This window comes from Monodelphis domestica, chromosome 2 (assembly GCF_027887165.1).
Source record: "Monodelphis domestica isolate mMonDom1 chromosome 2, mMonDom1.pri, whole genome shotgun sequence".
In the NCBI taxonomy this organism is placed as follows: domain Eukaryota; kingdom Metazoa; phylum Chordata; class Mammalia; order Didelphimorphia; family Didelphidae; genus Monodelphis; species Monodelphis domestica.
In genome coordinates this window covers 102,443,030-102,457,632 of record NC_077228.1, presented here as the reverse complement: position 1 = coordinate 102,457,632, position 14,603 = coordinate 102,443,030, and the positions used below count along the sequence as shown (strand labels likewise).

Here is a 14,603-nt window from a genome sequence, read left to right as displayed (position 1 = left end):
ATAGTATTCCATCACCAATATATACCACAATTTGTTCAGCCATTCTCCAATTGATGGGCACCCCCTCATTTTCCAATTTTTGGCTACCACAAAGAGCGCAGCTATGAATATACTTTATTATTCCTTTTAGCACAATAGTGTTCCATCACCAACATATACCACAGTTTGTTCAGCCATTCCCCAATTGATGGGCATCCCCTTGTTTTCCAATTTTTTGCCACCACAAAGAGTGCAGCTATGAATATTCTTGTACAAGTCTTTTTCCTTATCTCTTTGGGGTAGAAACCCAGCAGTTATAGCTGGATCAAAGGGCAGACAGTCTTTTATCACCCTTTGGACATAGTTCCAAATTGCCCGTGTGGGATTTTCCTTAATAGACTTCCCTGACCAGCAGGGTCCCACAAGGAAAGGGGCTCACCTTTGTAATGGGACCCAAGTGGAAATGAAAGACATGGACAAGTCAGTGTTTGAATAAGGCAGGCAATCCCTATGATACTCCCTTTGATAGGAAAGTATGAGTACAAAGGAACACGAGGTGGATGAGGAGATTAAGATAGGGAATGCAGGCCGAGATGGTTACAGCCTCGGGGAAGGAGAAGGTCAAGAGGAGAGAGAGACATAGTCATTGAGGAGCCCAGTGGAGCTCCATGGAAGGGGAGAGAAAGCCAAGAGGAAGTTCATGGGTTTGCCTCTGAATTTATTCCTGTCCTGTTTGGACAGTACTCCCAAGCACATAGTAACCACATCACAAAGTATAGACAATTAAGATTGGGTGGCAAGGTAGAGGGAACACCTTTGGGCGTGTAGATTGCAAACCACGCTTTCCTGGGTACTTGAGTCCGAGCATGTTAATGAGTTTCTTAGCCAAGGGCCCCATGGCCAGTTCAAGGTTACATTCACAAGCCTCATTGGTATAACCTTATGCTTGGAGACACAGTAATCATACAGTCATTTATATTTCATAGATGTGAATATGCTTGGGATGCTACAGCCCTCCAGAATGGCTGGATCAATTCACAACTCCACCAGCAATGAATTAGTGTCCCCACTTTGCCACATCCCCTCCAGCATTCATTACTTTCCAAAGCTGTCATGTTAGCCAATCTGCTAGTTGTGAGGTGATACCTCAGAGTTGTTTTGATTTGCATCTCTGATTATAAGAGATTTAGAACACTTTTTCATGTGCTTATTAATAGTTTTGATTTCTTTGGCTGAGAACTGCCTGTTCATGTGCCTTGCCCATTTATCAATTGGAGAATGGCTTAATTTTTTGTACAATTGATTTAGCTCTTTGTAAATTTGAGTAATTAAACCTTTGTCAGAGGTTTTTATGAAGATTTTTTCCCCAATTTGTTGCTAACCTTCTGATTTTGGTTACATTGGTTTTGTTTGTACAAAAACTTTTTAATTTGATGATTCCAGATTATTTATTTTGCATTTTGTAACTCTTTATAATTCTTGCTTGGTTTTGAAGTCTTTCCCTTCCCAAAGGTCTGACATGTATACTATTCTGTGTTCGCCTAATTTTCTTATAGTTTCCTTCTTTATGTTCAAGTCATTCACCCATTTTGAATTTATCTTGGTGTAGGGTGTGAGGTGTTGATCTAAACCTAATCTTTCTCACACTGTCCTCCAATTTTCCCAGCAGTTTTTATGTAATAGTGGATTTTTGTCCCAAAAGCTGGGATCTTTGGGTTTGTCATATACTGTCTTGCTGAGGTTGCTTGCCCCCAGTCTATTCCACTGATCCTCCTTTCTGTCTCTTAGCCAGTACCAAATTGTTTTGATGACCGCTGCTTTATAATATAGTCTGAGATCTGGGACTGCAAGTCCCCCTTCCTTTGTATTTTTTTTTCATTATTTCCCTGGATATCCTTGATCTAACAACAGTTTTTAAGAGTTACCAATGACCTCTTTTCTTATAGGGATACATATCATTTTAACTTATTGAGTCTCTTAAAAATTGTTTTTTGTTTTTCTTTTCCCCCTCTTTTTTAATTACCTTTTGATGATTCTCTTGAGTTCTGTGCTTGGACATCAAATTTTCTGTTCAGGTCTGGTCTTTTCTTTACAAATTCTTGAAATTCTTCTATTTTGTTGAATGACCATACTTTCCCCTGTAAGAATATAGTCAGTTTTGCTGGGTAGTTGATTCTTGGTTGTAGACCTAGTTCCCATGCTTTCCAGAATATTGTATTCCATGCCTTTCTTTTTTTCAGTGTGGATGCAGCCAGATCCTGAGTTATCCTCACTGTGGTTCCTTGGTATCTGAATGACTTCTTCTTGGCAGCTTGTAATTTCTTTGGTCTGATAGTTCTTGAATTTGGCTATAACATTCCTGGGTGTTGTCAGTTGGGGATTAAGTACAGGAGGTGATCTATGGATTCTGTCAATCTCCACTTTTCCCTCTTGTTCAAGGATTTCGGGGCAGTTTTCTTTAATAATTTCCCGTAATATAATGTCCAGGCTTTTTCTTTTATCACGGTCTTCTGGTAGGCCAATAATTCTTAAATTGTCTCTCCTTGAACGATTTTCTAAATCCTCTGTTTTGTGAATGAGATGCTTCATATTTTCCTCAATTTTTTCATTCTTTTGGTTTTGTTTTTATAGTGTCTTGCTGCCTTGTGAGGTTGCTCGATTCAAGTTGTTGTATTCTGGTTCTTAAAGACTGGATTTCATCCTTAGTTTTTTGGCCGTCCTTTTCCTTTTGGTCGGATTTTCTTTGGAGGTCATCTTTCATCTTCTTCACCTCATCTTTCATCTCCTTTGCCTCATTTTCCAGCTGGTTGATTTTGGCTTTCAAGACACTATTTTCTGTTTCCAGATGACTTATCTTAGTTTTTAAGTTCTTTTCTCAATTGTCTTCAGCCTCTCTTAATTGTGTTTTGAATTGCATTTTGAGTTCTTCCAAAGCCTGTATCCAATTTGCTGGGATTTCTGATTTTTTCTTTGCTGGGTCCTCCCCTTCTGTTTCATTCGCTCTTTGCTCATTACCTGTGCAGAAGCTGTCTATTGTAATTTCTTTCTTCTTTTTCTGTTGTTTGCTCGAGTTTACCCCTTCTTTGCTCCCCGGCTGTGCTCTTGCTCCTCTCATTTTGTTTTGGTTTTGGGGCTGTCAGTCTCCCCTCTTGGAGCTTTGTCAGATCTCTTGGTACAGTCTCTAGGGGAGGAATGTTAGCTTCCCTGTTCTCTGGAGGCTTTTGATTGTATTGAGTTCAGGTGGGTTGGGCTGTATGTGGTATGAAGCACTGAGGCTTTGAAGACTCCTGGAAGGCTGGGCCGTCCAGGCTCTCTCCAGTTCTCTCCAACTGCTTCTCCATTGTCAGCAAGTGCCTTTGCCCTCCTCCCTATACTCTGAGGAGTTCTGATGGGATTAGTTCTACTGGATTGGTCTGGATGTACCCGAGGCAAGGGTGAGACTGGAGCCCAATGGAGGGACCCAGCCAGGGCCCTCCCTGGCTTCCTCCCTGCTGTCCAAGCTGGATGCTCCAAGCCCAGTGCCCCACTGCTCCCAAGGTAGACCCTGCAAACCAGCACCTTTGCCTACTCAGATGTTCCCGCTGCTGCTGGGGGCTCAGCCCTCTGGGTTTTGGGGGAGGGGTCCTGGGACGTTCGCTCTGCTTTCCCCTTAGCCCTGAGTATTCTCGGGTTCCGGCTTTTGGGGGGGGGCATATCTTTTGATTTGAGTCCAGAAGGAGGGTTCCCCGCTTCTGTCCTGTTGTTCAGATTGAATTTCGGTGCCCTAGGAGCATTCAGTCTGTTATGGGTAAGGAAGGGTCTTCCATGAGGGCTGAACTTTTGCTGCTTGCTAAGCTGCCATCTTGACTCCGCCCATATAATGGAATTTTAATTAAATGTTTGCTAACTTGTCCTGGAGTACACAAGCAGTATCAAAGCCCAGTTTTAAACTCGGGACCTCTGACTATATAACCAATGCTCTTATCACATCATGCTGTGCTGCCTCTCATTATCCCCAGCCCCTAGTACAAGGTACTGTGATACAAAGTACATAATAAATCCTATATGTTGCTTCCAAAACTTGCTTCTTTGTTTTTCCTTCTGATTTTGTTTTGTATTGTTAGAAATGTTTCAGTGCTCCTTTTATTGCTAACCCTCCTTTTACTATTTTGCCACCCTATGAAAATCTGAGAGACAGAAAGCAAAAACTCTTTCAACAAATAAGCATAGTGAAGTGAAACAAATTCTTAAAGTAACCATATCAAAAAATATAGTTCCTTTCTGTAACTTGTGTCTGTCACTTTTCTGTTAGGAGTTGACTAACATGCTTCATTGTAGGCCCTTGCAGGCTTGGTTGGTCACTACATTGATCAGATTTCTTAAGTCTTCCAAAGTTGTTCATAATGTTGCTGCCTTTGTATGAATCATTCTGGTTTTGATTGCTTTTCTTTCTGTCAGTTTATTTTACCAAGAAATCTCTGAAATAATTTTATTATTTCTTATGACACAACATTCCATTATATTTCTATATCACAATTTGTTCAGCCAAACCTCAGTTGTCTAAGGGACAGTTTAATGTATATTTCCCTTAGATCTGTCTTTGCTTTTCTTTCTTTTGCCTCAGTACCTTTCTACATGTTGTCCCTGACATCTGGAATGTAATTTTTTTTTGCCTCCTTTTTTAAAAAATTAAAAAATTTAATTTTATTTGGTCAACTTCAAACGTTATTCCTTGGTTACAAAAATCATATTCTATCCCTCCCTCCCTTACCCCACCCTCCCCATAGCCAATATGCAATTCTACTGGGTATTACATGTGTCCTTGATCAGAATCTATTTCCATGCTGTTGATGTTTGCACTAGGATGTTCCTTTAGGGTCTATATCCCCAATCATATCCCCCTCGACCTATGTAATCAAATAGTTGTTTTTCTTCGGTGTTTTTACTCCCACAGTTTTTCCTCTGAATGTGGATAGTGTTCTTTCTCATAGATCCCTCCAAGTTGTTCTGGATCACTGCATTGCCACTAATGGAGAAGTCCATTACATTCGATTGTACCACAGTATATCAGTCTCTGTGTACAATGTTCTCCTGGTTCTGCTCCTTTTGCTCTGCATCACTTCCTGGAGGTTGTTCCAGTTCCCATAGAATTCCTTCAGTTTATTATTCCTTTGAGCACAGTAGTATTCCTTCACCAACATATACCACAATTTGTTTAGCCATTCCCCAATTGAAGGGCATCCCCTCATTTTCCAATTTTTTGCCACCTCAAAGAGTGCAGCTATAAATATTTTTGTACATGTCTTTTTCCTTATTTTCTCTTTGGGGTACAAACCCAGCAGTGCTATGGATGGGTCAAAGGGCAGACAGTCTTTTAGCACCCTTTGGGCATCGTTCCAAATTGCCCTCCAGAATGGTTGGACCAATTCACAACTCCACCAGCAATGAATTAATGTCCCGACTTTGCCACATCCCCTCCAGCGTTCATTACTTTCCATTGCTGTCATGTTAGCCAATCTGCTAGGTGTGATGTGATACCTCAGAGTTGTTTTGATTTGCATCTCTCTGATTATAAGAGATTTAGAACACTTTTTCATGTGCTTATTAATAGTTTTGATTTCTTTGGCTGAGAACTGCCTGTTCATGTGCCTTGCCCATTTATCAATTGGAGAATGGCTTGGTTTTTTGTACAGTTGATTTAGCTCTTTGTAAATTTGAGTAATTGGACCTTTGTCAGAGGTTTTTGTTATGAAGATTGTTTCCCAATTTGTTACTTCCCTTCTAATTTTGGTTACATTGGTTTTGTTTGTACAAAAACTTTAATTTGATGTAATCAAAATTATTTCTTTTACATCTTGTGACTTTTTCTAAGTCTTGCTTGGTTTTAAAATCTTTTCTTTCCCAAAGGTCTGACATATATACTATTGTGTTCACATAATTTACTTATAGTTTCCTTCTTTATGTTCAAGTCATTCACCCATTCTGAATTTATCTTGGTGTAGGGTGTGAGGTGTTGATCCAAACCTAATCTTTCCCACACTGTCTTCCAATTTTCCCAGCAGTTTTTATCAAATAGTGGATTTTTGTGGAATGTAATTTTTAAATGCCACTAGAATTTCTAGCAAAGTTCAGAGCAAATTGCCTTGTAATACATACATGTGTGTTTAGGACATAATGTTTTTCTACGTACATGTTATTTTCTTCTAGTCAAATGTAAGCTCTTTAAGTACAAAGACTATTGTTTGGTCTTCATTTCCTTAGCACATAGTAACCTCATCCTTGATTTGTCTCTAAGATGAGGGGGTTAGACTAGTTGTTCCCAATGTATTTTAGATCGTTGATCTTACTATAAATAGTAGATATTCATTCAGTGTTTTATGACTGATGGAGATAATTCCTCTTTTAATGAGATCACAGCTCCAAGAAAAAATTTAAGAATGTTTGTTTATTAACCTGAAAAGAAGTCGATAATCTACTGTGTTGTCCTAGTCTTTAGAGAAGGTTCCTGTAAATTACTACATAATTCCTTGTTTCATTGTTAATGTAGGTCTTATTTGTAAAATTTCATGAGCATTTATAACTTGTTATTTTAAGACAGAATTAAGGGAGGCAGCTTAGCTGCCTAATTTGAATTTGAATTTGAAAAACTAATTTGAATATCTAGATTTTGCTATCTTAAATTCTTTACAAGTAATATAGATTACTTTAGTGTGATGTCGGGGATAAGAGCTGACTTTGAAGTCTGGAAGACCTGCATTCAGGTTCTGCCCTGGCCCATTCTGGCCTTGTGACTCTGGACAAATCACTCTACCTCTCAAGAGTCCTGGACCAAAAAATGCTAAGGTATTGATTTGTATTGGTAAAGGAAGGATCCTCATTGGCAGCTGCCTATGCTAATGATATCACAGGTCTAGTTTAAAAAAAAAAAGATCAGAGTAAACATTGCATTTATTTGTCTCTAAGAAAGAGATAATTCTTTACCTTTTAACCTCAAGATGCAAACCAATTAAACTAGGATCAACAAACTTGTAAGCCTGAACAGATCAGTAATTTATAACAAGGTCATGTTTCAAATTAAAATAATAATTTAAAGTATTTTTAATAGAATGCTAGAAAAAATTTATTGTAAAGTAATGAAAGAATTTAAGGCTTTGGGGCAGATACATATAACAATAGGGAAAACAATATTTAAAGTGTTTGCCTTTGATAATAGGGAACATTTTAAAGAAATATTTGAAAGATTATACATGAATTTTTTAGAAAGAATTGAAATTTATAGATATATTTCTACATACACAGTTCTTTCACTTTTACTATATGACATTATTTACTACAGAGGAATTTAGTATGTGTTAAGTCCAAACTGAACTTCATTCTAGGGGCATTGGTTATTAAAGTATCAAAAGAATTTTATATAGTGACATTTCAATATGGAATTCAAACTATATTGTAATTAATTGGAGTTGAGATTTTTTCTTCTTCCTGGAAAGAGCGAAGAATTACACTTAAGGAAATAATAGGTAAACATTTTTATAGGTTTTTCCTCCTATAAAATTCAATTTTATTTTAAAAATAGAAGTTATCCTATGAAATGTAATCATGTTTCAAATAATTATATGGTCTTGATTTTATACGTCTGAAAGAAGAAACACATTAATTGTAATAATTTTTTTTCTCTTTTATTTCTTTTTAAAGAGAGAAAACCGAAAAAGCATCTCAGGTAGTCTTCATGAATGGCCAAGAGACAACTGTGCAATATCCTGACATGAAACAAATATATAATTTTATTTATGATTTTTCATTCTGGTCTTTTGACAAAAGTCATTCTAACTATGCAAGCCAAATGACAGTATATGAGACATTAGCAGTGCCACTCCTGGAAAGCGCTTTTGAAGGATATAATACTTGTCTCTTTGCTTATGGACAGACCGGCTCTGGAAAATCTTATACGTAAGTTTAATTGTATGTGCAATTATCTAGGAACTTATCCAACTTATATACATGTGTATATATATATGTATGTATATATATATATATATATATATATATATATTTACATAAACATTATTAGATAACAAATCACAGCAAGTAAGAGAATGTTGGGAATATTGCCACAAAGTTAGGGCATATGTTAGGGATGGGGAGTGCTCTTATTACCACTTATCTTTTATCTTACTAGGGAATTCTTAACACTCAGGCTATAATAAATTGATGAATGTTCTGAGTCATTCAGTTTTTCTTCTAATGACTTGTTTTAAAGGTATAGTTAGGATTTTGATAGCATAATGTAATATATGATTAATTTACTATGGCCAAAGAAACTAGAAAGTAATTTTTCTCAAGTTATAGTCTCTTATTGTAATGTTTTCTGTCTAGGATGATGGGATTTGGTGAAGAAGTGGGAATAATTCCCAGATTTTGTAAAGATCTCTTTTCTCAAGTAGCCAAAAAAGAAACACAAGAGGTATGCCTTGGAGTGTTTGTATACTGTATGCTTATTCTGTACAATGAACTAGAATACCAATTAAAACAAATTGAAATAGTAATTAAAGTGTTATAAGGGGGCAGAGTTTATTTCAAAATCCTTTTTATTGTTATAGTTTGTGTGTGTGTGTGTGTGTGTGTGTGTGTGTGTGTGTGTGTGTGTGCACGCGCGTGCGTGTGTTCTTTGGCAGAGAGAGGTTGAAATCGAGGAAACTTGTCTGTCCCTAGCAGTAGATCATACTAATGGAATCATTTATCTTCTCTTTCCAACTTCTATACTATTTGTGGCATCTGTGATATATGGTGATTAAGACATGTAGCTTTTCTGAGCTGCTGTGTATGTTTACCATACTGACAAAGAGAAGGAAATCGGGGAAAGGATGAAGCATTTATATAAACACCTATTATGTGGTAGGCACTATGCTAAGTGCTTTTAACAAATATTCTCATTTGATTTTTACAATAATCCTATGAAGTAGGTACTATTATTATCCCTTTTTTTACAGTTAAATAAACTGACAGATAGAAGTTAAGTGACTTGCCCAGGGTCACATAGTTATTGACTGAGGCCAGATTTGAATTTAAGTCTTCCTTACTCCATTCTTTACATTTACATTGTTGTGGTTACTTTTGGGGAAAAAGAAGAATATTTAAAATAACCATCCCATTTATGTGGATAGCTGACAAATCTATGTCTCTTTACTTCTAGTCTCCTTTCCAGTAGCCACTATTTCCCATTCTTCTCATATCTAGCTTTCCAATTGATTTTAATGATGTCTTTTCTTCTGGGATTTCATAATTACCCATTAATACATATACACACACACATTTTTGGGCAAAGAAGCCCCTCCACCCTTCCTGGATGCCCTCAGAATCTTTCTTATATACCCTCCTTCCTCCTCTTAATTTACATGCAGAGCATTTTGTCTTTTCTTCTACTTCTCTTCATTATTCAGTTATTTGTTCAAGCCATATTCACTGTACTGTGACTTCCAAGTTCTGTCTTCTTTTCAAAGGTTGGGCTTCTGATAAATTAGTGTATTGTCTTAAGATTTAGCTCCTCTGCAAAGATGCATCCTTGTTCAGTTAATGTGTGCTTACTTATTGTCTTGGTCTGGCATGCTTCCCATTGACCCTACTCCTTCCCACCTATCTCATACTCATCTGAAGCACTCCTAGTATTAGCCTCTTGTACACTTGGGAGAACCTAATCCTTTTCTTTTTTTAAACCTTTACCTTCTGTCTTGGAACCAATACTATTTGGTTCTAAGGCAGAAGAGTGGTAAGGGCAACTGGGGTTAAGTATCTTGCCCAGGGTCACACAGCTAGGCTTATTATTTAGGACCTGGAGCTCAGGTTCTTCATTCTTTTTTCCAAGAACACACAGCACTACAATAATGTTTCTTTTTCTGACTGTACCTTATCCCTTGCTGACTGGGTCACTTATTTCCCCCCTTAATCATAAAGTGTTTGCCTTGTTAACTGTGTTTTATGTCTCTTAATTCCCCTTTGCAGTTGATAACTCTCCTAGTCTCTTGTTTAATTCTTTGCATATCCTCAGGGAAAAGGGCTCTATATTATACTTTGTATTTCCATAGTTCTCTGGCTACAATAGATACATATTAATACTTGGTAGCCCATAAAAGGATTTTAAGGGTATTGCATTTGTGCTTGCTTCAGCAGCATGTATACAAGGGATATTTCATTCTACATGTTTCTATTTACACTAGGTCTCCTATCACCTTGAAATGAGTTTTTTTGAAATCTACAATGAAAAAATTCATGACCTACTTGTTTGTAAAGGTGAAAATGGACAGAAGAAGCAGCCTGTAAGATTTCAAAAATTTATTTTAGTTTTGCCTCTTAAAAATTTATGAGATGTGAATACATAGTTTCAATTTTTGAAGGCATAGATGAAACAGACAAAATATGTGAGCTACAGTTATGACATTGTTCTTTGAACAATTATTAAGCAATATTGATAAAAATTAAATCTTTTATTAGGATAACTATTTTAATTTTAACCCAATATGACTTTTTAAAGCCACTAAGCTCCCTGCCAAAAATTTAACTGATCTTTAACTCTCCATCATGTATAATAAAATAGTTTAATTATCTTTAATGTTTACATTTTTAAGTTGGAACATCCTTTCAAAAAGATTATTGATCCAATATTTGTCTTGTGGATATCTTTTTCATATAAAGTTCTCTCTTAATATAAGTACATATTATCGCCAACAAAAATGATAGAATTTTAAAGCTGGAAGGGATCACGAAGGACCCTCATTTTGCAGATGAAGAGATTGAATTCCAGAGAGGTTAATATGCTTGTCCAGTTATACAGTGGTATAATAACAAATTGAGTGTATGTGTGTATGTACACACACATATATAATAATTTTCCATTGAGCAGTTAATTTCCTTTTTCCTTTCTTTTAATTGATACCTTTTGTTGTCATAAGTATATTCATTTTCAAAATTAATTGTTCCTGTGTAATAACAATTAAAAAAAATTAATAAAACCAATTGATATGTTGGATTTTTTTCTGACAATAAATACAAAATATATATCCATTTTCCCTCTTTAGTAACTCTTATTTAAGCATGGTTAATATGGGATTTTTTTATTCTCTTGTATTATCAGTAGACAAATTTTTAAATGTACTGCCTTCAAGCTATGGAATTAGGAGGGCCATAATATATTGAAATTACCTAAATCCTTTTGTTCCAAATTTCTTACTATTTTTTCTATTTTTGTGCTACGGTAGCCATTTCTAGGACTTAGATTAATTTACTGTTTTTTTTTTTAAATGGATAAATACTTTTGCTTAAAATAAAAATATTTTTACAAGTTTAGTGAACTTCACTAATTTTACTTTTAAAAACATCTGATAGTGTTTGAACAGTCACCCTTCTGCTTTGCAAATTGTTAATTCTGAAAACATTTTATTATTTTTGAGGGGAAAGGACTGGGATCTTTTATGTTTTATATTACTTGTGTGACTTAACTAATGCTAATATTAATTTTTACCAGCTCAGAGTAAGAGAGCATCCAGTTTCTGGACCCTATGTAGAAGCTCTGTCAGTGTAAGTTTTGAATGTGATTAGATAAATGGGACTGCATATATTTTTAATAGTGTCCTAGGTCTGTGGTTGAAGCCTTTTGGAGTAAAGATTATCCACCTCATTCAGTAAATGTTTAACACCTTTAGTGTGAACAGTGTTGAGCTAGGTGTTAGGAGAAATACAGTAGAAAGAATAGGTGAGCCAAGTCTCTGCTGTCATGAAACTTAACAGTTTAATATAGGATTATGATATATGTGAATAATTAAAACAAGATAACACCTGAAAAACACATCAGTGAGTTACAGTGAAGGTTACATGAAGGCAATGATCATTACTGAGGCAGGAGAAAGAAGGCTTTGTGAAGGAAGGAGCAGTTGAATTGGGCTTTAAAGAATGGATAGCAGTTTAACAGGAAAAGACAAGTATGTTCTAGGCATTATGAGCAGAGGCACTGATTGCCTAGCACAGTGCCTAGAATATAGTAGGTACTAAAAATAAATTAGGTTGAATGAATGGAGGTGAGAAAGCATAGTGTGTCTATAAAAAGTGATGGTAAGAAGTCTAGTTTATCTGGAGTATAGTGTAAGAGAAGGGAAGCCATATGTTTGAAATGAGGACAGATAAACAGCAAGGAGTTTTAATTTTCTCAGAAAATAATAGGGAATCATTGTAGAGTTTTGAGCAGAGGAGTGACATGACTCTGTTTTGTCTAAGGAGGGTTAGTTTGGCATCTGTGTAAAGGATGTGTTTAGAGGTGGAAGAGGATAGGGATGGGAATGCCTATTAATAACAAGCTTAGATAATCATATATAATTATAAACTTGGATATTACATTATTAAGTTTCCTCATTATATTATGTTAAGAGGATGTTAATGTTTTCTAAGATTGAAGTATCACTTTATTACCTGTCATATACAAATGATGTGTTCTTGCCATATAGGAAATAACATCAAATAAAGAATCTGTAAATTATTGCAGTCATATGTTTGAAGATAGCCATGATATATTTGAAAACTTATCGGTGTTTTATTAAAGGAAAAGTTGAAATTATTTTTAGTGAGATTTGTTCTTTGCATTTTTTTTTAAAAATAGGAATGTCGTGAGTTCTTATTCTGATATTCAGGTAAGATCTAATGTCTGTTTCATTAAAAATCGTCCTGTTTTCAAAGATGATTATTGCTTATAAAAATATTTTTCCTATATCTTTTTTCTCCTTAACTACTAATGGCATGTACAATAGGTCTATTTTTATAAAATTATTTTTTGGTGGATTGTCTTTGTTTTATAGATAGAAGTATGTTGCTCTTATATTAAAAAAAAACACAAAACATCTTTTATCTTTTATGCCTGGGGAAATAGAATTGTTCTTTGAAAGGTACAATATTAATATTTAGTTGCAATTTATTTGAGAGAAAAAAATTGGAAAGTGAGATTAAAAACTGATGAATTCTCAATTCTGCTAACATCTCACTTATTTTTAAACACTTTAATGTTTGTAAGGCATTCCCTTTACAACATCCCTATGAGATAGGTAGTATAGGGGAAGAAATGGGCTTTGAAATGATGCATTATTAACCTGTGGTCCCATATCTGGGTAGAGTCTAAGTGGGATTCAAATCTAGGTCTCCTGATTAAAAGTAGCAGTGCCATGAGATTGACCTAACTTTTAGTCTGTTTTTCTGTTTTCCATCCTCCTTTTTCAAATTTTATTTTTTTAATTAGAGTTGGCTTGAATTGGGAAATAAACAAAGAGCAACTGCAGCCACTGGTATGAATGATAAAAGTTCCCGTTCACATTCAGTTTTTACTTTGGTGATGACCCAAACAAAGGTACTTTTTGATGATTAGTTTCCATGTGTGTATCAATAGTGAAATTTAATCTTATGTTTTTCTCTTATGCAATATCATGGTGGATTACATAAAGAAAGCAAAGTGTGTCAATACTATTGACCAATAGAGCCATTCAATCAATCTTTTTAATAGTTTGTAATGCTTTTTAAAGCAATAAATTCTTTCCTTTTCTTTTGTTGTTTTTTTTTCTTTTGATTATAGAGCCCAATTTTATCTTCATATAGAATGTGAATGTTTTATTATATGATAAAATTGCCATATCACAAAAAATGAGAATGAATTACTTTTGAAAATAAAGAAATGGCAATATTCTCTAATTATTTCCCTTTCAAAGATTTTTAATGCCTTAGAATAACTGTAAGGATGATATTAGAAAATAAGTATTATTTTATTAGTTTAGGGATAAGAAGTAAAGAGGCTGACTTGAGAAAAGAACTGGAGTTTGAAGCAGAGCTGAGAGAGTGTGCTAATTTCAGATTGTGACAGTTATTTTATTTATTTTTAAAACCCTTACCTTCCTTATTGGAATCAATACTGTGTATTGGTTCCAAGGCAGAAGAGTGGTAAGGGCTAGGCAGTGGGGGTTAAGTGACTTGCCCAGGGTCACACAGCTGGGAAGTGTCTGAGGCCAGATTTGAACCTAGGATCTCCCATCTCTAGGCCTGGCTCTCAATCCACTGAGCTACCCAGCTGCCCCCCAGATGTGACAGTTATAACCGTTTTTTTGTGTCAATTACTCTCTCTGGCAGTTGGCAGAGACACACTCTGATATTCTCTCTCAGGGCTGGAGGAGGTAACATCTTTGCCTCTCTCTCTGTCTGAGGGAAAGATCTATCTGAAGGAGCTCAGTGTTTTCCTTTACCAACTTGGGAAACACTATTGAATATTTATTGTGGTTTTATAAATTGTTTAACTCTGAGAAAACCAAAGAAAAACCTTTGGTTTTTGGTCTTTGGTTTGGACTCTGAGTCAAGAGACTCAGAGTCCTAATTGGATTCTTGTGAGACTCAACCAGCCAGCTGTTGTTATTTCATAATTTGAATGTGAAGTTAAGATTTATAAGAATATTAGTGGTAGGTTTTATTTAGATAGTATAAATTTGGGTTAGACAGATCAGGGAGGATTAGAGTAGCCTGTGAAACACAGGAGAAGCAGTTCCTTGCAGAACCTGGGATTTTATTTGGGTGGATTTAGAATCCCTTAGAATTAGAAATCCTTTATTTATCCTTCTATATTTCAATAA

At 35.5% G+C, this 14,603-nt stretch overlaps 1 protein-coding gene across 6 annotated transcripts in view; it reads left to right on the top strand.

The window, feature by feature from the left end:
- The window catches only part of KIF14 (kinesin family member 14), a 72,379-nt gene that overhangs the window by 14,286 nt on the left and 43,490 nt on the right, over positions 1-14,603 (top strand). For all 6 annotated transcript variants that reach the window (XM_016430027.2, XM_016430028.2, XM_056815695.1 and 3 more), the window contains 6 exons: positions 7,654-7,908; positions 8,335-8,422; positions 10,173-10,271; positions 11,477-11,529; positions 12,602-12,632; positions 13,232-13,339. In XM_016430027.2, the coding sequence (XP_016285513.2) occupies positions 7,654-7,908; positions 8,335-8,422; positions 10,173-10,271; positions 11,477-11,529; positions 12,602-12,632; positions 13,232-13,339 (634 nt within the window). The remainder of the gene's footprint in view (positions 1-7,653; positions 7,909-8,334; positions 8,423-10,172; positions 10,272-11,476; positions 11,530-12,601; positions 12,633-13,231; positions 13,340-14,603) is intronic.